General features: G+C 39.6%; 1 protein-coding gene and 1 non-coding gene across 9 annotated transcripts in view; both read right to left on the reverse strand.

Moving 5' to 3' along the window:
* Window positions 1-25,540, reverse strand: part of Cnot1 (CCR4-NOT transcription complex subunit 1) — a 78,598-nt gene that overhangs the window by 5,476 nt on the left and 47,582 nt on the right. For 5 of the 8 annotated variants that reach the window (XM_051168957.1, XM_051168953.1, XM_051168951.1 and 2 more), the window contains 21 exons: window positions 24,905-25,084; window positions 23,504-23,620; window positions 22,753-22,863; window positions 22,393-22,470; window positions 22,032-22,209; window positions 20,876-21,006; window positions 19,502-19,798; window positions 18,179-18,319; window positions 17,981-18,085; window positions 16,812-16,931; window positions 12,846-13,037; window positions 12,103-12,245; window positions 11,182-11,290; window positions 10,724-10,893; window positions 9,557-9,809; window positions 7,083-7,331; window positions 5,446-5,609; window positions 4,900-5,017; window positions 3,593-3,694; window positions 2,155-2,328; window positions 675-824 (listed from right to left, as the gene is read on the reverse strand). In XM_051168957.1, coding sequence (XP_051024914.1) covers window positions 675-824; window positions 2,155-2,328; window positions 3,593-3,694; window positions 4,900-5,017; window positions 5,446-5,609; window positions 7,083-7,331; window positions 9,557-9,809; window positions 10,724-10,893; window positions 11,182-11,290; window positions 12,103-12,245; window positions 12,846-13,037; window positions 16,812-16,931; window positions 17,981-18,085; window positions 18,179-18,319; window positions 19,502-19,798; window positions 20,876-21,006; window positions 22,032-22,209; window positions 22,393-22,470; window positions 22,753-22,863; window positions 23,504-23,620; window positions 24,905-25,084 — 3,282 coding nt within the window. The remainder of the gene's footprint in view (window positions 1-674; window positions 825-2,154; window positions 2,329-3,592; window positions 3,695-4,899; window positions 5,018-5,445; window positions 5,610-7,082; window positions 7,332-9,556; window positions 9,810-10,723; window positions 10,894-11,181; window positions 11,291-12,102; window positions 12,246-12,845; window positions 13,038-16,811; window positions 16,932-17,980; window positions 18,086-18,178; window positions 18,320-19,501; window positions 19,799-20,875; window positions 21,007-22,031; window positions 22,210-22,392; window positions 22,471-22,752; window positions 22,864-23,503; window positions 23,621-24,904; window positions 25,085-25,540) is intronic. The other 3 variants (XM_051168955.1, XM_051168956.1, XM_051168954.1) reach the window with 1 other exon arrangement.
* LOC127209716 (small nucleolar RNA SNORA46) lies at window positions 24,002-24,138 on the reverse strand. Its single transcript, XR_007833227.1, has one exon. It is a non-coding gene; the product is annotated as a small nucleolar RNA SNORA46 (small nucleolar RNA).

A 25,540-nucleotide genomic window follows, 5' to 3' on the forward strand; every position in this document is an offset into this window, starting at 1 on the left:
CAGGCTGGCCTTGAACTCACAGCCTGCCTCTGCTGGGATTAAAGGTGTGCGCTACCACGCCCAGCTTGTGATTTAAATATAAGAAACTTGCTCAAGATTATGAACTATACAAATGTACAGCAGACATAAGAGTGACTCTACCAGGAGATTTGAGTTCTCTTGGGAAACTAAATATGACCACCTAGCACATGATATAGCCATAAAATATTTACCTATTCAAAACAAGTGCAACTTCAATTATATAAATTTGTTGAGAAAGTTGCTGCATATTGTGCTAACACTAGAAAGCCAATTCCACTTCCATAAAGCAAATTTAACTGCAATCTCTTCATTCAGGAATGTTAGTAGGGTCTTACAAGAAAATGATGTCTTTGGTGAACTACTAATAAAGTTCATAACCCAGTTAAACTCACCCCACAAGCAAGTATGGCAGTTATTTTGGTGTGTATGTGGGGGGATGAGGTCTTGCCTTCAGGTTGGCAACAAACTCATGATCTGTCTGCCTCAGTCTCCTTGGTGCTAAGGTAACAGATCTGTACTACCACATCTAAATTCAACAATGTTTCTAAATCTTTAAGTCAGGTTGAAAACACTAATCTGAAAATGGAACACAGAATAGGCAGCACACAAACTGCCCTGTACAGAAGACACAGCGAGAACTTAAACCAATTAACCTGTAGGTTACTGCGCAGATCCGACAGAAAAGTGACCGGGGACCGAGTTTTAAGATAGGAATCCAAATCTTTTTTGAACTGAGGTGGCATCACTCCAGTAAAATTGGTGAGGATCCGAGGTGCAATGTTAATTTCGCTCAACATGTCCACCTGGCACAAATATCAAGAATCAGAATAAAGCACATAATTCAACAAATCATGTCTCTGATAGAATGATAAGATGAGCCCGGCATGGTAGCACACAGGTTTAATCCCAGCACTGGAGGAGGCAGACGCAGGCAGATCTCTGTGAGTTCAAGGACAGCCTGGTCTACAAAGCCAGTCCAGGACAGCCAAGGCTACACAGAGAAACCCTGTCTTGACCGCATCCAAGTGTTAGGATGGTGTTCTAAAACACACCTACACAGATTGTGATTATTACAAATCAACTTTTTCCTGACACATTACATTATATATTTCTCATTAGAAAAGAGTAGCAGTCTAATTTGCACCATTAACCAATTTTTCAAAAACAGATTTTACATCAGTACAGAAGGCGATTCCACACTCGCTACCAAGAGTCCCAGCCAAATATATGCTTTTTAAAGTATATGAGAGTCAAGAGCAAACTAAAAAGGCTAGTATTTATGTTAATGGTGGTAAACTTTTCAATGGCCCCTTTTCTTTAAATAATTTTTTCTAAAGATTTATTTATTAGATATACAGTGTTTATACAGTGTTATGCCTGCATGTATGCTTGTACACCAGAAGATGGCACCAGATCTCATGTGGTCACCATGTGGTTGCTGGGACTTGAACTCAGAACCTCTGGAAGAGCTGACAGTGCTCTTAATTGATGAGCCATCTCTCCAGCCCCTTCCTTAAATAATTTAAACCCACATGAAATATACTCATTGCAAAATCAGTTTGTTCTTCAATTATATAGTGTGGGGCCAGTAATTGTCCAACATTTATTCTGGGGTCCAATAATCATACCATATCAAAAACACGAGAAACAATAACCATAAAAATAGTATGAATCAATATTCAGGGAGAATTATCACACCCAAAAGGATTAATAACTGAATTAGCTCCCCTAATAGTACCATTACCTAAAGTACACACGTATGTTGGAGAGAAGGAAGATTAAAATCAGAGAAAGGCCTGAAATACTAAGATAAAAAATTTCCTTAAGGAGTTGCAAAAGAATGGCCGAGTGCTGGCTGCTTGTGGGAGGACCTGAGTTCAGTTCCCAGCACCCAAATGAAAACTCACAATCATCTGTAACTCTAGTTCCAGGACACCCAGTACTTTACTGAGACCTCTCTGCAAGCTCCCACATGCACATGGTGCACATAAACTCACACACATAAAACAAATCAAAGAAAAAATGTTAAAAAAAAAAAATATATATATCAAGAAAACATTAAGGAGATACAAGTTAAATCCCCAGTGAGATTGTAGCAAAAACAAAAATATGTTCAGTTTGTTAAAACTTTACCTTCAGATTAGGAGTGAATGGGTCTGGGAGCCTCATATTTCTTGGGAAGGCACTCAGGATCAAATTTCGTAACTGGATACAATTAGGAGGGATCACATCACAGAACCCATAATGATAATCACAAAGGAACTCTGGGAAATCATGCAAAAGAACTAGCAGCACTCTTAGAGTACCCTACATAAAAAGGAAAAAAGTTCCATACTAAGAAAGCAGTATTTTCTCCCTATTATGAATTTTAACTAAGGTCAAAATGTCAAAAGTATGTTATTAACATTAAAAAAAAAAAAATCTATAGGCTTTAATTAATACATACAATTAAGATTATAAAATAATTACATGTAGAAACCATGAAAACCTAGCTTTAGGGGCTGGAGCCTTAAATAAAGTACACAAATATTCTGTACAAAAACAATACAATGATGCAACAGCAATATTCAGAGACTAGGAACCGAACAAACCAAAATAAAAGAGGCATACTTCAACTGAAAAAAATTATAGAAAATGGGGGTGAGACCAAAGCTAGTAGCTTTTGTAGTTCTTGACCAATTTAGTGATTCTAATACATAGGTGGTAAGAACAAGTAGCAACTAGTATGTGTAAAACACAAAAATCAAAATGCAAAAAAATCCAGGGAACATTAGTAGACTACTGGAAGGGTACATCTGTACATGAAAATCTCATTAAAAAATCATTGAGGAAGCCAGGTGGTGTGTGCTTTTACCTCCAGCAAGAAGGAGGCAGAGTCTGGAGGGTCTCTGAATTCTAGGCAAACCAGGACTAAACAGCGAGACTCTGCCTCAAATAAACAAACATCTCTGCAGGGATGATCCAAAAGCTAACTCTTGTTGTTCTTGCAGAGGACAAGGGTTTGATTTCAAGGACCCACATAGTGGCTCACAACCATCTGTATCCAGTTCCAGGAAATCCAACATTCTCTTCTGTATTCCTTAAGCACCAGGCACACATGTGGTGTGTATATATATACATGCATGCAAAAGTCATACACATAAAATTAATCTAAGAAAAAACAATGAAAAAACAAAAATCACAGCTGGGCATGATGACACATGCCTTTAGTCCTAGCACTGGGGAGATAGAGGCAGGTGCGAGACTCTGTGAGTTCGAGGCCAACCTGGTCTACAAAGGAGTCCAGGACAGCCAAGGCTACACAGAGAAACCGAAAAATCAAGAAAACATTAAGGAAATAGAAGTTAAGTCCCCAGTGACATTGTAGCAAATGGCTAAATGGTGGTGGTGACTGGAGAAGGCGCAGTTCACAGGTCACCAACTTTCTATTGAAAGCCTAAACTGGTGGAGGCACTTCTATCACTGGTGTATCTTTAAACAGGGTCTCTGGGGTATCAAATGATAACTGCACAAGCATGATAACAATAGTCCATATGTAAAACTGTTCTCAGTTATCTGTAAATAAAATTACCTTGTAGAGGATTTGCATAGGTTTAGTGAGTTCCACATTTCTAAGGAAAGGTGCTAAATACTTGAATAAATCAATCAACAGCTGTGCATACATAGGCCACCCCTAAAAGAAAGAAATGTACTTGAGTTGTAGTAACATTTAGAAGCTTTTCTGCTACCAAAAAGTTGCCCAGGACACTACGCTGTGGCTTACCTACTCAAGTATAAATAGAAAACACTGGCACGAGGACCTCTCCTAACAAATTTGTGTTAGCTCAATGTGGTGGCACATGTCTGTAATCCTAGCAAGAGGCAGCTGAAGAGGAAAACTAAATGCCAAACCAGCCAGGAACACAAACATCCAACAAAACAAAAGACAAAAAGACCTAAGTATTTTAAGTTATTGGGACCAAAAGGACTCCAGGGATTTCAGGACACACTTATCATTATGTCTATAAGAAAAACAAGGAAGAGAAAGGAGACCACCTTAAGGAAACTTTGGGTATAATAAGCAAATAAGCAACTGCAAGCTGCATTCCATAATTCCTTGTAAGTTTCTTTTCTTTTAATTTTTTTGGGTGGGGGGGTGGGGCTCAGCAAGTTGAGTCAAGAGTTTTTTTGTGTAGATCTGGATGACCTGGACTCACTTTGTGACCCAAGATGGGCTCAAACTCACAGTGATCCCCCTGCCTCTCCCTCCCTGGGTGCTGGGATTAAAGGCGTGCGCCACCACACCTGGCTCTATTATTTCTTGTTTTACTTATAACTCCTAGTAAATAACCTTGCTGAGTTTATAGCATCAATTCTGTGCTTTCAGCCATCAACTATAAGATCCCTAGCCATACCAACTATATTCCATTCTTTTTGTGTGCACGTGGTGTCTGAGCTGACATGAGTTGCATATGGTAATCAGAGGACAAAACCAGGTTCAAGTGGTTACTTCACTTTCTTGCTCAGTTTAACACACAGTAGTAGTTACATTTTCTTCTGGTCTAAAGAGCCAAACGAGGGTACTCTATGTAGTACTCATTTGCCATTTAATTGCAAAGTAAGAAACTTCTCATATGAAGTACTATAAAAAACTCAAAGCATTAAGAGATTGACACAAATGGTCCATAACAAAGCTGTAAAGGCAGTATCTGGTCACGCAAGAAACCTTTAGATGTAGTCAAGTACTTGATGAGCTTCTTTACATGATGTGACATTAAATAATTACCAAATAATATGCTGGGGGGGAAATTAACTAACTACTACTGAGTGACATAAACAATGCTTGTAAGCCCCTGGTAGTTACAGGCTTCATCTGTAGGAGATAAACTGCAGCCACACCTTCTGCTGTGGCGTATGTGCCAGCATTCTTGCAATAAAGATCCGATGGGAGATCAATTCAAGCCAAGCATATACAAAGCCAGGAGCTTTGGTAGGCCTCAAAATGTGGAATGTATTGCTGAAAGATAAATTTCAGAAGCACAAACTTAAATATAATAAACAACACAGGAATGTAGACAATATGAAATTTACTTTACAAAGAAACACACAGCAAAACATTGAAGTTCTACCTGACTTTTACCTCACTGAGCCAGCAGTCCTTAAATGTCAGCAAGGTATACAGCACTGTCTATGATCCAAGCACAACCTGTGCTACCTAGTGAGAGCTACCAGCGAAAAACAAAGGCCAACCATCAAATGGGTGTTGGGGTGCATGCCTGTGTAACCCCAGCTCACTCTTGGAAGCTAGAATAAGTAGAATTTGGAGTTTAAGGCCAGCCTCAGCAACACAGGAACTTTTGAGGTCAACCTGAGCTATGAGACCCTGTATCAAATAACAACAACAACAGAACAAACAAAAGGAAATCTCTATTAAACACAACTCACCAAAAAGCTGTAAGAGTCTGGAAATTAATGGTTTCCAACACATGCTCAGGTGCATTGAGCTCCAACAGCAGCATGATAAAAATCCTATGGTAGGGAAGCTGCTGAAATTCACTCTGCCGAACATCATGATCTTGTAGGAGAACGCCCACTACTATACCAAGAACCTACACAGAACATACAGATTACAATCACAGACAAGCCCCTTAACCACTTTCAAGTCATAATTACAATTTTTGAAATTTTTGTTTTGTTTTGTTTTTTGAGATAGGATCTCTCTGTGTTAGCCTTGGCTGTCTTGGAGTCGCTTTGTAGACCTGGCTGACCTCGAACTCACAGCAATCCACCTGCCTCTGCCTTCCAAGTGCTGGGATTAAAGGCGTGCGCCATCACAAAGTCATAGTTATTTTATCTTCTATTCTTGGCTTCAACTTAGGACCTTCCAAATGTCTACGTCTTCAACACTTTTCTTCCCTTTAAATTAAAGTCTCACTAAGTTGCCCAAAAGCTAGGTTTGAATCCGCAAGTACCACTGTGATGTTCCTGCTCACTCAGCCTTCCCAATATTTATAGGCCTGCACTACCAGGACTGGCTTAGCCTGCACTTTTAAGCCCTACAAAGGAAAGGATACATCCATTTGGACACAAACTTGTATGCTAGCAGCCAAAGGGACAATTGTTTGACTTAGCATGCTTTCTTTTAATTTCATTAACATTGAACAAAACTTCTATATTCTCAACAAATGCCACTGGCTTTTCTAAAGCTACAGAAACCTGGATGTCTCTTCCCACTTCATCACACTACTGAATGAAATCTAACAATGTTAAATCTTCTAATGTGACCTGAAGTTCACAAGGAGCAAATGGTTCCCACCTCTCTTGGCATGGAGTATGTCTGCATTCCACTCTGCTCATTCATCAGTGGGATACATGAAGGATCCACAGGCAAGGTTTACACAATCTTATACAAATTTGATACTCAAATTTTTAAGAATCCTATTGTGTAAATCTGGCCAATAATTAAATGTCATTCCTGGTACTGGTCTACCCATCCAGAACAACAACTGGTGGCAGGAATGCACCATCTCCTACTATCTCACACTGCGACCATTATCAAAGCACCAACACATCAAGATACATTCTCACTCTCCTTTTTAAAAATTTTGTTAAGGGCCGGAGAGATGGCTCAGAGGTTAAGAGCACTGACTGCTCTTCCAGAGGTCCTAAGTTCAATTCCAAGGAACCACATGGTGGATAATGAGATCTGGTGTGCAGGTGTACATGCAGATACATCATTGTATACATAATAAATATTTTTTAAAAATTGTTAAGCACCATATTCTTTTAACTAAAAAGATGATAGATATCATCTTTTATACTTCCATTTTTGGATGGAAAAAGGCTATTACAAAAGATTTGAGGCTGGGAGTGATGTGCTTTAATCACAGCACTTGAAAGGCTTGAAGCAGGTGAGCTGAGTTTAAGGACACGCCATGTCTACAAAGTGAGCTCTAGGCCAGCCAGATATACACAGTGAGACCCTGTCTCAAACAATAGAAAAGATGGGGGAGGTGCAGGAGGAATACAGTACAATGTAGCAGAGAACACAAAAATCTACAAGTCAAGAAAGGATTGCAGACCTTATTGAGCAGGTTGATTTTTGTGACAGTGTTGGTGGCCTCCCCAGAGTGCTTCACTAACAGTGCAATGAGGCGGACAAAGGCATCCAGGTTGTGGTAGCACTTGGCTCGGATCATGGTGGGATTGGCAGCAGGATTGTGCTGCTGCTCAGCCTGAGCACGGTAACTGATTTCAACACACATTTCAGTGCAAAGACGAAAAAACCTTGTTATGAGGTCATCAGTCTTAAGTATTCCTTGTTGGTGCATCTACAGTGGGAATAAATAATCAAGATCGTGAGACCATACTCTAAAATCAACCTGATACGTGTTAGCTTTCAAACAACCATATTCTAGCTTATTCCCATTTCTAATTCTTACTCTGTGAAAGGACGCCATTAAGAAAATAATTCCTTAGGATAAAGGAGCCATGGCAGAGTTCCTTCCAGTTTTAATCCATGAAGAAGAGTGAAATCGACAAAGACATTATCAACCCTGAACAAGAGGGCTTCTACAAATTTGGAAAGTGATATAAAAAGATAACTTTCAGAAACTCACAAAGAGTTAATATAGTGTTCTCCCAGGAGACTTACTTGATTGTACATCTGAACTTTTCACAGATGCCCACCTCTTATTTAGCCAGTGGCAAAGTCTTTGAAACTCTAGCTAGCTGCAGAAAAATCGGTAACTTACTTAATCTATAACTGCCCAAGAATATGCCATTTAAATGTAGTAATCTTTTATACTGGTACAACTATAAAATCAAGGTCCAGGTCAGGCAAGATTATAGAGCAATACTATCTTACTATCTCAAAAACAGTACAGCAACAGGGAAAAACCCATAAAGTGATCTTGGAAATTTTAACACAATTTATCTTGATAAACAATAAGACAGCTAAAGGGTTGGATTATGAAAACAATGTACCCAAGCCAAGAGAGAGGCCAGCCAAAGAATCCTATTCCACATTAAATTTGAAAACTTCGAAGTGGAAGTAAAGCACAACAAATTAAAAAAGAAAAAAGAAAGAAAAAGAAATTCCCTGAAAGGGACTACACTAAAGTATACTGCACCATCTTCCCAAGAGAAACAGGTAAAAACAAACAAGGAAGAGCCAGACAGGTGCCACATCCATACCCACGACAAAGCAATGTCCACAATATCCATGCATTTGCATTTCATCCAATGGAATGAGAAGTCAAACTATAAACATGGATGATAGTTTTATGGTTTCCTGCATTCTTTTAGCAGAGAACTTTACATGGCATAGTTTACTGGTACCACTTATGTTGAAAAGTAAATCCAATTCTTAACAAATTCATCCACACTCAACTGTCAAAATAGACCTAATTAATCTTCCTTCGGCAAACCAACCAACCATCTTTTGGTTTCAATTTGAGGAAATGAAAGCTTTATAGCTTACTGAACAAATACTGTAATCATTTTACTAAAAAAGAATTCTAAGGCCAGTTCAAGAAAGTTATGTTATAGCAAGGACAGTAATTTTCCCTCTTTCTTCCTCACATCTCTGGAAACAGCCAGTGATGATAATTAAAAATAAATGGGCTATGTCTATTTTTTATAGCTCACTGTTACTGCTTATTTTTTTAAAAAGAAATTTGTTTTTAATTTATGTCAGTGCTCACGCATGCTTGCCAGTTTGTATTTGTATTTAATAGTGCAGGTATGTGCACGAGTGCAGATTTCTGCCAAGACCAGATGAGCAAGCAAGATGTCCCTGTAGCTGGAGTTAGCAAGTCGCCCAATATGGGCACTAAGAACCAAACTCCAGTCTACTGCAAGTATGTGCTCTTATCTGCTGAGTTATTCTTGGTATGCTGGTGGGCACATAGACTCGTATTTTTGAATGCTTAGTCACCAGGGAACGGCACTATTTCAGAAGGATTGGGAAGGGTGGCCTTGGAGTGTGTGTGACTTTATTGGAGGAGTGTTCACTGAGGGTGAACTCTGAGGTTTCAAAAGCCCATGCCAGGCCCTGTCTGTCTCTCCCTGCCTGTGGATCAGGATGTAGGTCTCAGCTGCTACTACACCAGCCCCATACATGCTACCATGCTCCAACCTCTGAAAACTGTAAGCAAGGCCTAAATGAAATGTTTTCTTTCCTAAGAGTTGCCTTGGTCATGGTGTCGCTTCACAGTAATAGAACAGTTGACTGATTTTAGAACGCAGCTCAATTTCCCAAACTTTCAAACTTCAATTTGTAGCTTTCAATTTTTTGCAGCTTCATTATTCATTTTCTGACCCAATACACGTTGTGGCTATGGCACCTGGAATAGGATAAATACAACTAGAAGGGTAGGAATGTTGAACCTATGTAGCTGTGATCAATAGTGAGGAAAAACATAGGCCATATTAACAAAGCATGGTGGTGATGTTTTGATTTGCGTGAGTATGGAGGTAAATTCTGACCATAGATATACAATACTAAACTTTATATTGGAATTATCACACCCTACTTATGTTGAATAAAAAGCACCTTTCTTTCCAAAAGCTCTACCTGTCCAACAAACGCAGAGAAAGCTTTGGTACTGTCACGGCCAGCTGCTGCTGAATGGTATAGATTCACCCATTCCCTCAGAAGATATTCTGCCTTCTCCCTCAGGCCTGGAGGGTCATCATATTCTGAGGCTTGAGAGATCCCTGAATGCATCATAAAGTTAGGGCCTCCATGAGCACGATCAATCATTGCTTCATAGTTGGATCGCACTACTTCCATCAGCTGGGGCAATCTAGTATGATAAATCCAGAGTGAAAATCAGTCATCCCATAGTTGTTTATTTCATAGATATACAATTAGATCATTTAAAACTCAAGTAGACGAGGCTGGCTGGTCAATGAGCCCCAGGATCTGTTTATCTCTGCCTCCCCAGCACTGAGATTACTTAGTATGCACAGCTACTCCTTGTGTTGTGTGCATTTCTGTGCGTACATGGAAATGTATCGCACATACTTGTGGAAGCCAAAGGACAACCTTGGGTATATTTTCTGCAGGATTCGTCCACTTTGTTTTTTGAGAAAGTCTTTCACTGAGACCTAGGGTTTGCTGATTAGGTTTTACTACCTAAACTTGGCGTTACAAGTTTGCATCAATACATTTGGCTGGGGGCTCAGAGGTTAAGAGCACACTGTCTGTTCTCCCAGAGGTCCTGAGTTCAATTCCCAGCAACCACATGGTGGCTCACAACCATCTAGAATGAGACCTTGTGCCCTCTTCTGGCATGCAGGTGTACACTGTATACATAATAAATAAAGAAATAAATAAAGAAAGAAAGAAAGAAAGAAATAAATCAAAGAAAGAAAGAAAGAAAGAAAAAACCCACACTTGGCTTTGGTGGGGCGAGGTTGCTTCCTAGGGATCAAACTTAGATATTCCTACAAGCACTTAACTGATACTTATCTCCAGCCTAAACAGAGGCAGTGTTCAAACCAGACTTCTGGTGCTGCCAGCTCAGCAGTCACTGTGCACACAGCTCTATATCAAAAAGGCAGTTGATTAAATGTTCCCACTTTTAGGACAATACTGAGCCTGCTGAAAATTATGTTTTAGGTGAAACAGTCACAAAATGATGTTAGGGTGTGCCCTAATTTCTCAGCTCTTAAAGACTGCTGAGGGTACAGGGAAAGCAAAGCATTTCATCCTTACCCTTCTGGAGCATTGCCTCTGGAATGAGCATTAATCCTCATGAGAGTTTCAATGGTATGGAATAGATCTGCCTCAGTAATATGGGCAACACTCCTCTCATCCACAAGCAGGATTTTTACCAATTGCATAGCAAATGCCACGGCCATGTAGTTTAAGCCATTCTCCATTGACTGGCAACACAGTAAATGTGAGATTAACAATTAAAACAGAAGCACTTTCGAATACTTTAATCCATTCAAGTTAAATTTCTTATTTCTTCCACACTGGGGCTGGAAAGATGGCCCAGAGCATCAAAACATGGCTGTTCTTCCAGAGGACCCTGGTACAATTCCCAGCACCCACACGGCAGCTCACAACTCTCCGTAACTACAGTTTTAGGGGAACCAATACCCTCACAGAGACATGCAAAACACCATTGGACATTTTTTAAAAAAGGAAAAAGGAAAAAATTTCCATACCTGAGCTAGATGAAGATCATACTGCTGCATGTTAACCAAATGATTTCGAATTAACAACTCCACAGCCTCCACATTATATTTATATTCATCTCGACATTCAATTAGGCACCTAGAAAAAGATAGTATTAACCATACTAACAATTTTGGCAATGAGTTCTACACAAAGATGTCTTAAGAGATAGCGCTAAACCAAACCAAACCAAACAAACAATAGTATCAAGTGTTAAAGCTGATGGGAAGCTAGGGACATTGAAGTAGGGACATTGAAGGCTTAGCATGCATGAGGTTCTCAACACCCTATAAAAAAATATAAATAATACACTAAAACAGGCTCAGCCAGAAGAAAAGATAGCCTTATGTTAAGACAGCCCAAGCTTTGCTTTCAAAATTTGGGAAATAGGAGAGATTTCATCAAAGACACTAAATATTTACCATGAATGCTGTGAAATCATGAAAACAATCCTTGTTTTAGATTTATAATATAATACACGAATGTTATGCTTACTTGTGGTATGCATTACGTGAACGTATGTATACTATGGGTGTGCCTAGAATTTATTCCTCAAAGACCTGTGCTGGAACCACTCAACAATTCTTTCTCCCATAGAATCAGGGATTTTTAAGAATTATTTACTTTATAGGCAAAAAAATAAAAGAGTCTAGAAATAAATATGCTATGTATTACAACATCTACTTCACAGGGCTAAAGAGATGGCTCAGTGGCTTAGGGTAATTTTTAGTCTTGCAAAAAACCTCAGGTTCACTTTCCAACACCCACATGGTGGCTCACAATCACCCTTAGCTATAATTCCAGGGGCTTTCATCTGTTCTTCTCTCCTCTGTAGGACCAGGCACACACAAAAACATAATGCATATTTACAAAGCTAACCCAGTAATGACTACTTTTCTAAGGTTACCCACCTTGTGATCTGTTTGTTGCACCATGGGGATCCATATGCCCTGCCATCCTGCAGAGCTTTCAGAACCAAGAGGTGGCATTCCCTGTATCGCAGCAGTAAGTCAGCATCAGCACCACTTGTGGCATCTAATAAGCCCTCTACAGCCTATGAACAGAAGAAAGCATTCACCAATGGAAACTACGATGCTCAGCTCAACTCTCAGAGCAGGAAAAATTAAACACAAACTACTACATAATCTCTGAAGCTTCAAAATTCTTATCTCTACTCCCAACTTTTCTCATTTAAACTTATTCTTTAGTATTTGTTGTCTTAAGTCTTCTTACAGTTTTTCCATTTATCTTCTTTTCAAGAAAATACTACCATACAGAAAGGATGTCCTACCCACCTTTACTACTTCTAACTATTGCAACTACATTCTACTGAAGAAAAACAAAACTTGATTTGTATTTATTTTTAAAACTTAATTCTAAAGCCAGGCAGTGGTGGTGCAGGCTTTTAGGCCCAGCACTCAGGAAGCAGAGGCACATAGAGTGCTGTGAGTTTGAGACCAACCTGGTCTACAAAGAAGTCCAGGACAGCCAAGGTTACACAGAGAAACCCTGTCTCAAAAAAACAAACAAAGCAAAACAATCAAACAAACAAACAACAACAACAAAAACCCCTCATTTCTAAGTATATAAACTCACAAACAGCTCAAAGTCTATAAACCCAGTTCCTCCTACAAGCAGTAACTTCAGAACCAACCTTCTGCAGTAGTCCAAGAGCAGCTATGGCATCCCGAGAATTCCGAGACAGCACTACAACCTCCAGGAGACTCCGCAGAGCCTGTGCCTGAGGGTTCATGGCCAACGCTGGTGGGATGGCATGGAGGTGCTGCTCCAGCTCTGTAATACACTTATCATAAATCTGAGCTACATCATCTGTTGCCCAAGCTTGCTGTTATAGAAAAATAAATAACCAGATATAAGAAAACATTTTTAAGGTTATTTGCTGGCAATAATGCACCAATGAAATAGAACTCAATCCTTGGCATATTTCTACAGCTTATTTTCTTTGTTCAAATATGCAAGCACTCTTCTGTACCCCCCTTCCTGAGCACAGCATTATTAGATGGTGGTAATGGAAGTCCAGGACAGAGCTGTTTAAGAGGCCTGGCTAGCACCAACACAATTAAATGACCAGAGAGCATTGTATCAACAATGCAAAAGACTGAGCACAGCACATGTGCCATTCAGGACGCCTTCTGAAACTTAAAAACGGTCTAAGTTATAAGCAATGCAGTACTCACATCAAATGTTAAAGCATGACTGGACACCATCGTTTCTGTGCTGCCCACTCCTCCGCCATACTTTATTTTGTCTTCAGAGACAGAGTTTCTCTGTGTAGCCCTGGATGTTCTGGAACTCACTCTGTAGACCAGACTAGTCTCTAACTCAGAGATCTACCTGTCTCTACCTCCTCAGTACTAGGATTAAAAGTGTACACTGACATTTGACTATGTATTTTTCTATCAAAAACACTACTGGCTTAGAAAGATAGCTCAGTGGGTCAAGACCTTGCCCTGCAAACATGAAGACCTGAGTTCAAATCTTTAAAACTCATTAAACATGGGTATGGTAGCATGTATTTGCAATCCTCATTGTTCTAACAGTGAGACAGATGAAAGAATATTTGTGGAAGCTTACAGAACAGCTAGCCTGGGATACAGAGCAGGAAAACAGAGACACTGGGTCTCAAACAAGGTCCAAGATGAGGACCAACACAGTCCTCTATCTACCACATATGCACACACACTTCACCAATGCACACAAACACAATCATATGGATACTCTGGGCTGTTGCTCAACAGTTGAGTGTGTAGTTACTGTATCAAAGGCCCTGGTGTGACTCCCAGCACAATAAATGAGGAAATTCAAAGGGCTATCTGAAAGGACAGCTGCCTGAAATGTGTGATTCTAACATAGGTCTTATTACTACATGTTACTCCAGCATCTTGAGATCTAAAGAATTAGATGAAGATGCTAGCATTTAATTTCTTGATTTTAACGTTTGCAGTTTATGGTTATAAATATATCGCTGAAACTATAAGCCACTTGAGCATTGCAATATATGCCTGAAGTATCAAGTACATGTAAAGAAATGATGAATGCGAGCTCAAGGCTAGCCTAGAAAATGTTACTGAACCTACCTCCACCCCTGCAAAAAAAATTTGGGGTGAGGAGGTATTTAACCAAAAAGATGCAGAGAACTTTAACTCACTACTTTGGTTGGGCATAGTGGCAAACACCTTTAATTCCAAGCATTTGAAGGCAGAGGCAAGCAGATCTTTGTGAGTTCCAGGACAGCCAGAGCTGCATAAATAGTGCTACTCAGTCTGTGGGGCTGGGGGTGAGTGGCCACGCAAGAGCACTACTTTGTAATTACTAATTTAAAAACACAAACACACTTTAATCTTAGCACTTGGGAGGCAGAGGCAGGTGGATCACTGTGAGTTCAAGGCCAGCCTGTTCTACAAAGCAAGTCCAGGGCAGCTAAGATTACACAGAGAAATCCTGTCTCGAAACAAAACAAAAACATGAACACAAGGCCCTGGATTCAATCCTCAGGACCTTATAAACCAAGTATGGTGGTGTAGCACTACGGATGTAGAGGCAGAAGATCACAAGGGTAAGGTCGCCTTTAGCTACACGCAGAGTTCAAATTGAGCCCAGTCTCAAAATAAAAATAAAAATAAAAAAATTAAAACCCACATATACACACAAACAAAACATTTAGAGGAGGGCTGGGGAGGGGAAATACTAAGATTGGATGGCAAGTGCTGCGCATTGGCGGATAATGCTACCCCAGTAATAAAAAATGCAAATGGTAACTCCCTACAGGCTGTTGGTCAGGGAAGCCTCAGAACTCCTCAAAACACTACAATTACTCATGGCTGTCCACCAAAAATAGATGCAAAACCATAATGCTATAAACAGTACACTTTGGTTGTAGGATTAGGAGAATCAAGCTAGAACTGAACGTAAGTTTCCTCTCTGCTGGGTAGCTTTCTTAGCACAGGAAGTTGCTGTCTAGGCTGCTGCGGGGAGAAAAGCAATCTGTGGTCCTACTCAACTATGAGCCATGCATGCTACAGCACCAATCTGTCAGGCAAGGTATGACTACTTGTACAATAGTGGCATGAATGTGGGGCCAACCTGTCACTTTCTGGCTGAATGAGTTCTACTCCAAGGAGGGAATTCATGCTTGGTACTGTCTGGCAGAAGCCCAAGGCTGGGAAGGCCATAAGCTCTGGTGGGGAGAGGAGGGAACTATTATTGTTGTTTTGCTAAATGGACACATCAAATTGCCTTCAAAATATTCATCTTTATACTCTTAGATTAATGTTCCATGGGTCACAAAATCTTTTTCAATGGTAACAGTCAAGACAGGTCAAAGGGCTCAGAATAAGTGACTATTGAACTCAACCCTGAAAGGACATCTGTATAAATTCCTCTAAAACTCAGAGAATATATAAACAAGATACAAAGAATTTAAGAGGCAGATATCAGAAATTTGTGCCAATAAATAAGTAAATAGATAAATAAGATCTTCAGTGTATATAGAATTCACATAGTTTCTGCCACAGGCACAAGATAGAGCTCAACACTACACTGTAAATGGGAGAGATGTACATGTGAGGCCCCTCCACTACTTAGTGAGTGTGGGGAGAAGGAATCATCATTCTTTAAGTGTATAGCTGATGTTGTCTATGGTCCAGTAAAAAGGCTATTTATACTCATGCACTTGCAAAGTGCCCTGATTAAGTTCAGTGGGTTATTTACTTCTTTTTTCAGAGTATAAATGCACACATGAAAGTCAGAGAACATTTTGTGGGAATCCATTTTTCTCCTTCCTGTGGAAGATGCAGGTATTTCAGGTTTCTTGCCTTACCCCCAACGAACCACTTTGCTGGCCTATCAGATGTTATTTAAATAAATATGGGGGAAAGGGTATGAAAGTGTAAGATTACCAAGAAATAGGGCTCCAGAAGAACTGGAGGACAACATATGAGGGGACAAGAGAGGAAAATGAGCTCAAAATATATACATTCATGAAATTATAATAAATAATTGTTTTTTCCGAGAGAAAGTTTCTCTGTGTAGCTTTGGCTGTCCTGGACTTGCTTTGTAGACCAGGCTGACCTCGAACTCACAGCAATCTGCCTGTCTCTGCCTCCCGAGTGCTGGGATTAAAGGCATGCGCCACCACACACGGCTTTAAAAGTATTTTTAAAAGAGCGCCTTAGAAAAACCACACATATTCAATAAAGGCACTTAGCACAATTTTCTTTCTAACAGAAAACTAACAGAAGCAAAGAGGGCAGCAGATCAACAACAGCTTCTCAAGTGGTTTATGGAAAAATAAATAGTTTCCTTGAATTTTCAACTTCTGTTAAATGTCTTAGACAATCTTGGAAATTCTCCAGATAAAATTAAGTATAAATTAAAGAAACAAACAAGCAAAGAAATAAATGGGAAGTCAAGAGTTAAGTTACTCTGAGCTAAATAGTAAAGTTAAGCTAATGCTAGGACATAATGCAATGCTTACATGCCGTGCTCAATGGCTTCCATTCCCCTATGCCCAACAACAAGCTCCCAAGCAGAAAGCAATGTATTATTAAACCACAGTTCATAACACAAACACTTAACTTAGTCCAAGTGAAGTACTTACCTTCATGGGCTGAGCTAAAAACCCTGTGGGCTGGCTTAGGTCATTTGTAGGTAAGAAGCCAGGCACATTCCGTGCGAACTCTTCGTAGACAGCTAGCTGCTTTGGGTCCACACCGCCAACCTTAGAAGAAGAAAGCTTTCTTTGATAGAATTCACTTCACAATCAAAAGAACTTTATTTTTTATTTTGGGGTGGAGCGGTTGAGACAGGACTCTCTATGTAGTACTAGACTATGTAGACCAGGATAGACTCAAACTCAGAGGTTCTCCTTCCTCTGGTGAGATTAAAGGCATATGCTACTGTGCCAGGCTGAAGGTTATTTTTTGGAAGTAAAAAGTGCCATCATGCATGTCAAACAGACCATGCGCAACAATTTTGCATTTTCCTGTTAAGAGTCACTGTCACTTAAAAGTCATTAGTAATTTTTTTCACTAGAGCCCATGTGTTGGCACATCTGTAATCCAATCATATGGGAAGCAGAGACCAAATGGTTTCAAGTTTGAGAGTAACAGTCTAGATTATACATGAACACCCTGTCTCAACAATAATTACCGGGAAATGCTTGAAATGAGTCTATGCCACACAAGTCTCCTTTGATGCTTTGATTTGATGCTGGTAAATACTATTAGACCATCACGATCTTGTTAGGATTAATTTAAAAAAAGGTATATACCAGAGAATGCAAAAATCCAAGTCCAAGTTGGGAAACAAGAACTAAGAAGTACATGAATTCTTTTTATACCAAAACTGAACAACTATGGACAAGAAGAATTTTCATACTTGTTCCAGGAGATTTTGTTGTTTTATTTTATTTTTAAAGGCGTACACCACCACGCCTTGCAGCAACTTTTTTTTTTTAGATTTTATTTTATTTATTATGTATACAACACCCTGCCTGCATGTGTGCCTGACCACCAGAAGAGGGCACCAGATCTCATTATAGATGGTTGTGAGCCACCATGTGATTGACCTTTGGAAGAGCAGCCAGTGTGCTCTTAACTGCAGACCCATCTCTCCAGCCCTCCAGATTTTAAAATGAAATGCTACTAGAGATACTTTCTTCAGAAGGAGTACATAAACACACTCCATTAGTCGTGAGGAGACATTTATGCAACAGTAACACATAGAAAGCCAAGGTGAATTAAGGAGAAAAAAAGCCCCAATTCTCACTTTCAGCCTGATTTGCTCTGGCATCCGTTCCGCTTGATATGTTAACACAACAGGATCACAGTACCTGCGACCTTCTTGCCGAGCATGTTTTCTCAGCTCAAATTCCTACAGATAAAAAAAGTCACTGAGGTTCTTGTTATGAGATACTTCTTCAAATTCACAGAAACCACGACTTTAAAGATGAATGCTAACACTTACAGTTGCCAATCTCTTGTCCATCTCAGGGCCTGCTTTCTCCACTGCAGTTTTCTGAATAAAACAACAAGCCAATTCACAATTATCCTGAGCTAACTGAGCTGCGGCCTGGTCCATCATCTCCCTTTGTTGTTGGGATGCAGTCTATTGAGAACACAAATAAAAGAAAAAAGTAAGTTTAAAATATAAGTAGGAAGTGGAGTACACCACCAAGCAGATCATTCCAAGTTCTGGTTCTACTTATGTACCAGCCATTACCTGCAAAATATGCATAATTCATTCACCTATAAGACAAAAATACTTTTAAATATTTCATCAGATTGTGGTGAACATTAGTAACGAAACAAGAACTCCTAAATCTGATACCTGACCTCAGAAAGTGACTTGAAAAGACAAGGCACAATGACTCTATATACCACGTAACTTTTAATCATTTTACTATGATCTATTCCACCCACAAGAATCTAAAATCATCTATGCGTGAGACCCTGACTCCAAACTTAAAATCTTCCCTTAAGAAAATACTTGGGGGCTGGAGAGATGGCTCAGTGGTTAAGAGCACCGACTGCTCTTCCAGAGGTCCTGAGTTCAATTCCCAGCAACCACATGGTGGCTCACAACCATCTGTAATATGATCTGATGTGCACGGTATACATAATAAATAAGCAAAAAAATATTAAAAAAGAAAGAAAGAAAGAAAGAAAATACTTGGAGCCAGGCATGGAGGTAGAGGCAGGTAGATTGCTCTGACTTTGATGCCAGCCTGAATTCCAGGACAGCCAGGGCTACTACACAGAGAAACCTTGTCTCACAGAGAAAGCCAGCAGGGGTGAGGTAGGGTGGGGTGAATAGTTGGGTATTAAATCTCTGCTAAACAGCACTAAGCACAACTATGTACAGAATAAGCAAATGTGATGCTCCGTCTTAACACCAACTCAGAATCTAAAGATACCAGGGGCTGGAAGTATTCTTCAGTGCTATAGAGTTTGCCTAAACACCAAAAAGGGGGGAGCTATAGATCCCACCAAGAGGGAAAGTGGAAGACATTAAAGGAGGTGGGGTAGAGATTAAAAGTAGCAATATTAGCTAGGCATGGTGTGGCGCATGGTTTTAATCCCAACACTTGGGAGTCAGAGGCAGGTGGATCTCTGTGAGTTCAAGACCAGCCTGGTCTACAAAGGGAGTCTAGGAAAGCTGATGCCATCACTGAGAAACAGTGTCTCGAAAAACCAAAATAAATAAATAAATAAATAAAATAAGTAGTAGTATTCAGTGCCACTAGCAAATGAGTAATGAGTATTATAGTACACAAAATAATCAACTTACGCGAAGGGCTGAGGCAAAACTGTTTTTCAGGTTGGTAGATATGCTCATCAGTAAAGGTTCCCTGCAAGTAATCATAGCCATTCCAGCTGTCAAGTTCCGCATCATGTGATGAGCTGCTATTCGCATTCGGGATTCCTCAGAGTCCAGGGCAAAATCCTTCCTGACTATCTGTTCACACGTAGTCATGGCAATCTTAATTGACCGATCTACCACAGGATGGACTAGCTCCTGGACAGCCCGTTCAATTGCTTGCCGTACACACTGTTTCAACTGTGGATGAGCCTGAAACAAAGGGATCTGGAAGGAGAGAGAGGCACAAATCATGTCATCAGCTTATTTAAATAAGACAACCTACAGAGGGAGGGTCACTATTGCTTCAATGATACAGAAACTACAGAGTTCATATATAACTAGCAAAGCCTCAGGAAACACAAACGAGGGGAAAAAGTCAATACAGCCTGTGATCCTTCTTATATCTTGATTATAATCCCCTTCAATTTTAACAGGCAACTGCTCACTCATTACTTGCTTATAGACACATGACTTTCTAAGTTAAAAATTAACTGTCAGAAAGGCCATTTCTAAGGGGTGAGAGAAGAGCACTTATTGGTGAAGAGCTCTTGCTGCTCTTGCAGAGTCCCTGGGAAATGTTTCTGGTCACTCACTTCACAATGGTCCACAACTCCATTCCCAGGGCTCTAGTACCCCTTCTGACCTCTTCAGGCACACATATAGGCAAAAAACTCATACATACAAAATAAAAATAAATGTTAAAAACTTTGACTTAGAAATTCTACATACAAACTGCAGTCTGACCAATCAAGCCAGAATGGCATAATAATGAAAACAAAAATACTACAGTAGACATTAAGAAGAATCTTTTAAACTATGTATGGATTATCCAATTGTGATTTTCATTGCTGACATAAATAAATCACTGTGGAGCAGGGTAAGATGAACAATTAGGAACCCTAATCACGTAAAACTATACTGGCCTACTTCTTGTACTATATGCATTACAGAGCCCCTATTTCTTTAAAAACAAAACCAAAAACAAACAAAACAAAAAACCCAAGGGAAATATGGTGAACAGGAAAGTAACCAGTTCACTTTGTCACAAACTAGAACTTTAAAAATTGGTGCTGGAAGATGGCCTGGAGGTTGAGCACTTGCTGCTCTTGCAGAGGATCAGGATTCCATGAACCAATACGGGTCTCACTCACAACCATCTGTAACCCTAACTCTAGGAGATCTGATTCCCTCTTATGACCATCCTAGGTACCTGATATGCATGTAGTGCACATACATACATGCTGGCAAAAATACGGACAATCAATCTTTTAAAAAAGAAAGAAAGGATCAGTTTTTACTTACTGTAGGATTTAGAGTAATGTGTGGTGCCAGGCCTGCAAGAGAATAGACATTGATGTCGTGGTAACTGTACTGTGGCTGTGGTGGAACTGTGGCTGTGCACGTGGTACTGGTAGCTGGTGTTGTAGAAGTTGCTAGATGTAAAGAGATAAGAGCACATCTGTTGACTGTATACAAAAATTAGATAGATATTAAGACGAGCTTATAGGCCGGGCGTGGTGGCACACACCTTTAATCCCAGCACTCGGGAGGCAGAGGCAGGTGGATCGCTGTGAGTTCGAGGCTAGCCTGGTCTACAAAGCGAGTCCAGGACAGCCATAGCTAACATAGCTCAAAAAACCAAAAAAAAAAAAAAAAAGATGAGCTTATATCTACTTAAACTAACTGGGTTTCAGTTCTTGAGAAGGGGCAGCAGAGGTCACGTCTTTAAAAGAAATTCTCCTATCATATAAATAGGAACCAAGTATATGTCTGTCAGTAGCAGTGTTCCATAGCACAGAAGCATTCTTAGGGAGAACCCACATTAGCCCAGCCCAGGCTCTAAATATCTGGCTATCTTCAACCTAGCCTGTTACCACTTTTACTTGCAATTTGTGAGGTGCCAAAACAAGGGCAGAAAAAAGGTTTACGGTGCTTGTTGGCATATTCTATCAATTCCTCACCCAACTACATCCAACTCTGAAAGCCCAACTCCCCCAGTGAGTAGTTGACTGGTTTTTAGACAGGGTCTCAGGCTGGTTCAAACTCATTATGTAGCTTAAGTTGGTCTCAAACTCACAATCCTCCTAGCTTTAGCCTCTCAAGTGCTAGGATTAGAGGTCTACACCTAACCCAACCCTGAATGTCTTGATACAGATAAAATATTCTCCTAGTAGGTGTGCCTGATCTGGCAAACTCTGAACTTTAATAAATAGTACAAACTATGGTATCATTCAAGTACTTCTGATATTTCAAACAATGTAAGAGACAAACTAGCCAGATTATGATTCATAACAACTGATGGACTCATATTTGCTAAAGAGTATGTTACTCTCACTTGATAATTAGAAGGCTCACCGAAAAGTAAACAAAATTTTAAACAACATGGGATAGTAAATAGTTCACTTATGTGGAATTGTGCCCATATGGTTAACAAAGGCTAGTGGACTGCTGCATTTACTTGTTGTTGTGATGGCAGGAAGCTCTTCTGGCTGCTTGACGTCTTTCTTTGGAGCAGAGAGCTGTTCGTCTAAGTTCTTCAGACGATCTTTATCTTTCAGGAGGTTTCCGGGTTTGAGCTCATTGATGTCTAATGCAAGGTTCTTACAGAGCACCTCAATCTCAAACTTCAGGTTTAACTGCATAATCCAGTATTTGATTAGAATAAAAAATTTGAGCTTTGTTAATAATATATCCTACGCTTAATCCAATGGTGCAATGCTCCCTGCCCCTGCCCCTGCCCACTGCCATGGTCTAACTTTATTGCAAAGTTCAATCATCTTAAAGAATAGAATTCCTCAAGAATGAAGCCACTAATTTACCTTCAGGTCATGCTCCTGGTGGAGCTCAGCCAGTACATTCATAATTGCCATTGTCCAAGGGTTTGGTGGTCTAAAAACCTAAAGAAAAGCTGTGATATTAAACTAGCTCTGAATCAACTCTTTATTTTGCATCATTTCAACACCTAAACACTTAAATCTACATGACCATGACAAAAATCCTGATTCTTCTTACATACAACACATTCCAGAAAAATACCAAAGCTGATAAATCCAGTCTTATAATTTCATCTAACTTTACAAATATCTAAAATTAACTACGGAGAACTTACATAAAGAAAAAGCTTTGACTTGGGAATTGTTTCATCGATCTTGTACAAATTCATTATGAGTAACACTTACCAGACTACGAATGCTGGACTCTAGAACTTTGGCAACAAAGGGCACAACATAAAGCAACTCTTGTTGTCCTTTAACGTAAGCCTCTAGCAGCAAGGACTTCACATCCAAATCCTGGAATTTTAAAACAAAACAAAAATTTTGAAAAGCTGAGAATCTGTCCCAGAAGCTCTCAGAGGAAATAAACAAACAAACAAAAGCATGCCAGAAAAGCTATCTCACTCACTAAACCCATCTCCCAAATACAATCAATACTTTGTCTGACCCCTGCCTGACAAAGAAGTGGGCACAAGCACATTCTACTGGCTTTTCTGTATCCTGAAAGAGCCTGAGATTATGGGCACAGAATTAAGAATTCAAACATGAAGCCGGGCGTGGTGGCGCACGCCTTTAATCCCAGCACTCGGGAGGCAGAGGCAGGCGGATCGCTGTGAGTTCGAGGCCAGCCTGGTCTACAAAGCGAGTCCATGATGGCCAAGGCTACACAGAGAAACCCTGTCTCGAAAAACAAAAAAAAAAAAAAAGAATTCAAACATGGTCAGTTTTGAAAAAGCTCAGTGGCAAATAAAACATTCACCATGTGTCAGCAGGGCATGGTGGCACATGCCTGTAATCCCAGCACTTGGGAGACAGAGGCAGACGGATCACTGTGAGTTCGAAGCCAACCTGGTCTACAAAGCCAAGACAGCCAAGGCTACACAGAGAACTCCTGTCTCAAAAATAAATAAATAAAATAAATAAATAAATAACTCACCGTGTGTAAGATGGGTTTATTTTTTGCTAATGTGATCATTCCTAACCAATGCCCCAAGTTCTTCAGCAAAGAACGATCTGAAAAATTGGCTGCAGCTTTATCAGAGGTCAACAGCACCTACAATAGTATAGAATTTATAAATGTAAAAGAATAAGCTATGAAAGAAATTCTCAAATTCATTTGAGAATTCCACTGTCCTTTCTAAAAGTAAGCTATTAATTATGAGAATATACTCAAAGCAGATCTACCCCATATATCATATTGGTATTGGCCTACTGTGTTCATTAGCAAACTGTTGGCATTACATTTCAAAAAATGTTTTAAGGAGCTCACTACATGGAATACTTATCTACCATGTGCAAGACACTGCATTGGAGTGGAGTCCTCACAAGGCAGAATAAACAAATGAACGGCTTTTATTAAAATTTGCCTCAGAGTACATGTGAACTTACAAAGATGGCAATAGTCCTTGCTGTGAGATAATAAAGTTGAGCATAGTCATGTTCCTTAACTCCATAAAGCAACAGCAAAATGGCACATGTTAGCTGTGCATCAAAGAGCCAGGAATTCTTATTGCACTACAGCGTAACCAAGAACGGGGAAAAATTCCCATCCACAGGTTTAAATATAGTGCTAGCTCCTAATCCAGGCGCAAGTTACTCAGCAATGGATGGTCTCAGCTCTATCTGGCTTACACTGTTACTTGAAAAAGTTACATACACAAAAATACATGGTAGCTTAGAAATAAAATAGTATAATAAGAGTTTGACCTTATTACTACAAAGAATCTTAGAGTAAAAACGACTGCAGATATATAATACCAAATTACCTGAGCGGCTTTCTCTAAGACTATTTCTTAAATACCAAGACAGAGAACTGAAAACATGCTGCACCTATGTGCAAAGAGGTGAGGGAGAAGTGAATACACACACACACACACACACACACACACACACACACACACACACGACAAAAACAGGATGGTATGCCACAAAAAACAAATATTGTTACATGTAACAGAAAGTAAAATTCTGAAGGCATGCATGGAAAGCATTTTTAAAATTTTTTAAAGAGGACTAAACTTAAGCAATATATATAGGGTTATGCCTGAAAGATTAAATTCGTGGGCCAGCTAGATAATTTAGCAAGTCAAAGTGTCAGACACTACTCTGATAACCATCTCCTTCCTGAAAGTCGTCCTCCAAGCATACAAATGTGCATACTCACACAAATGTACTCTAAAATTAAGTTTATAGAATACAGTAAACATTGAAACAATGTCTATGCTACTTTCCATGGATATCTAACAGACAACACACAGCAAAAACAAAATCAAATGATCTCAAGTTCTACCTAAGATCAACTTAAATCAATCACTAAAGGAGATATAAGGGCTCTTACTTTAATGTTTCTGTAGGTTTCATTCAGAACCATCTTGTTAAATTCGGGATTCTTCAATGTGTCAAGAAAGTTTGAATACAGGCTGTGAAAGTTTGGCTCAATACTGACTCTCTTCATAACTAGATACTGGGAAACCCAAGGCATAAATTCTTCCTTCACAGTTTCTTTAAGCTCTTCAACCTAGCCAGGAAACATGACACAGGCAGCAAAGAGTTAGTATAAATAAATAGATAAACAGAGGTTTAGGTTCTGTGACTCAAAACACACAACATCTGGCTTCTTATGAAACTGTAACATGATACTATAAATTATTAGGCTTGATCTTGCCCAATGACACGTTTACAACAAATAATCCTCAGACTTTAAGAGATTGTATTTACTTTTTTTTTTTTTTTTTAAATATTTTATTTAATTTTAATTTATGTGTGTTGGTGTGTGGGTGTCAAATTTTGGAGTTACAGACAGTTGTGAGCTGCCATGTAGGTACTGGGAATTGAACCCGGGTCCTTTGGAAGAGCAGGCCGTGCTCTTAACCACTGAGCCATCTCTCCAGCCCGAGATTGTATTTACTTATTTAGGTTTTTTTTCCAAGACAGGGTTTCTCTGTATAGCCTTGACTGTCCCAGGCTTGCTTTG

Source organism: Acomys russatus, chromosome 26, assembly GCF_903995435.1.
Source record: "Acomys russatus chromosome 26, mAcoRus1.1, whole genome shotgun sequence".
Taxonomy (NCBI): domain Eukaryota; kingdom Metazoa; phylum Chordata; class Mammalia; order Rodentia; family Muridae; genus Acomys; species Acomys russatus.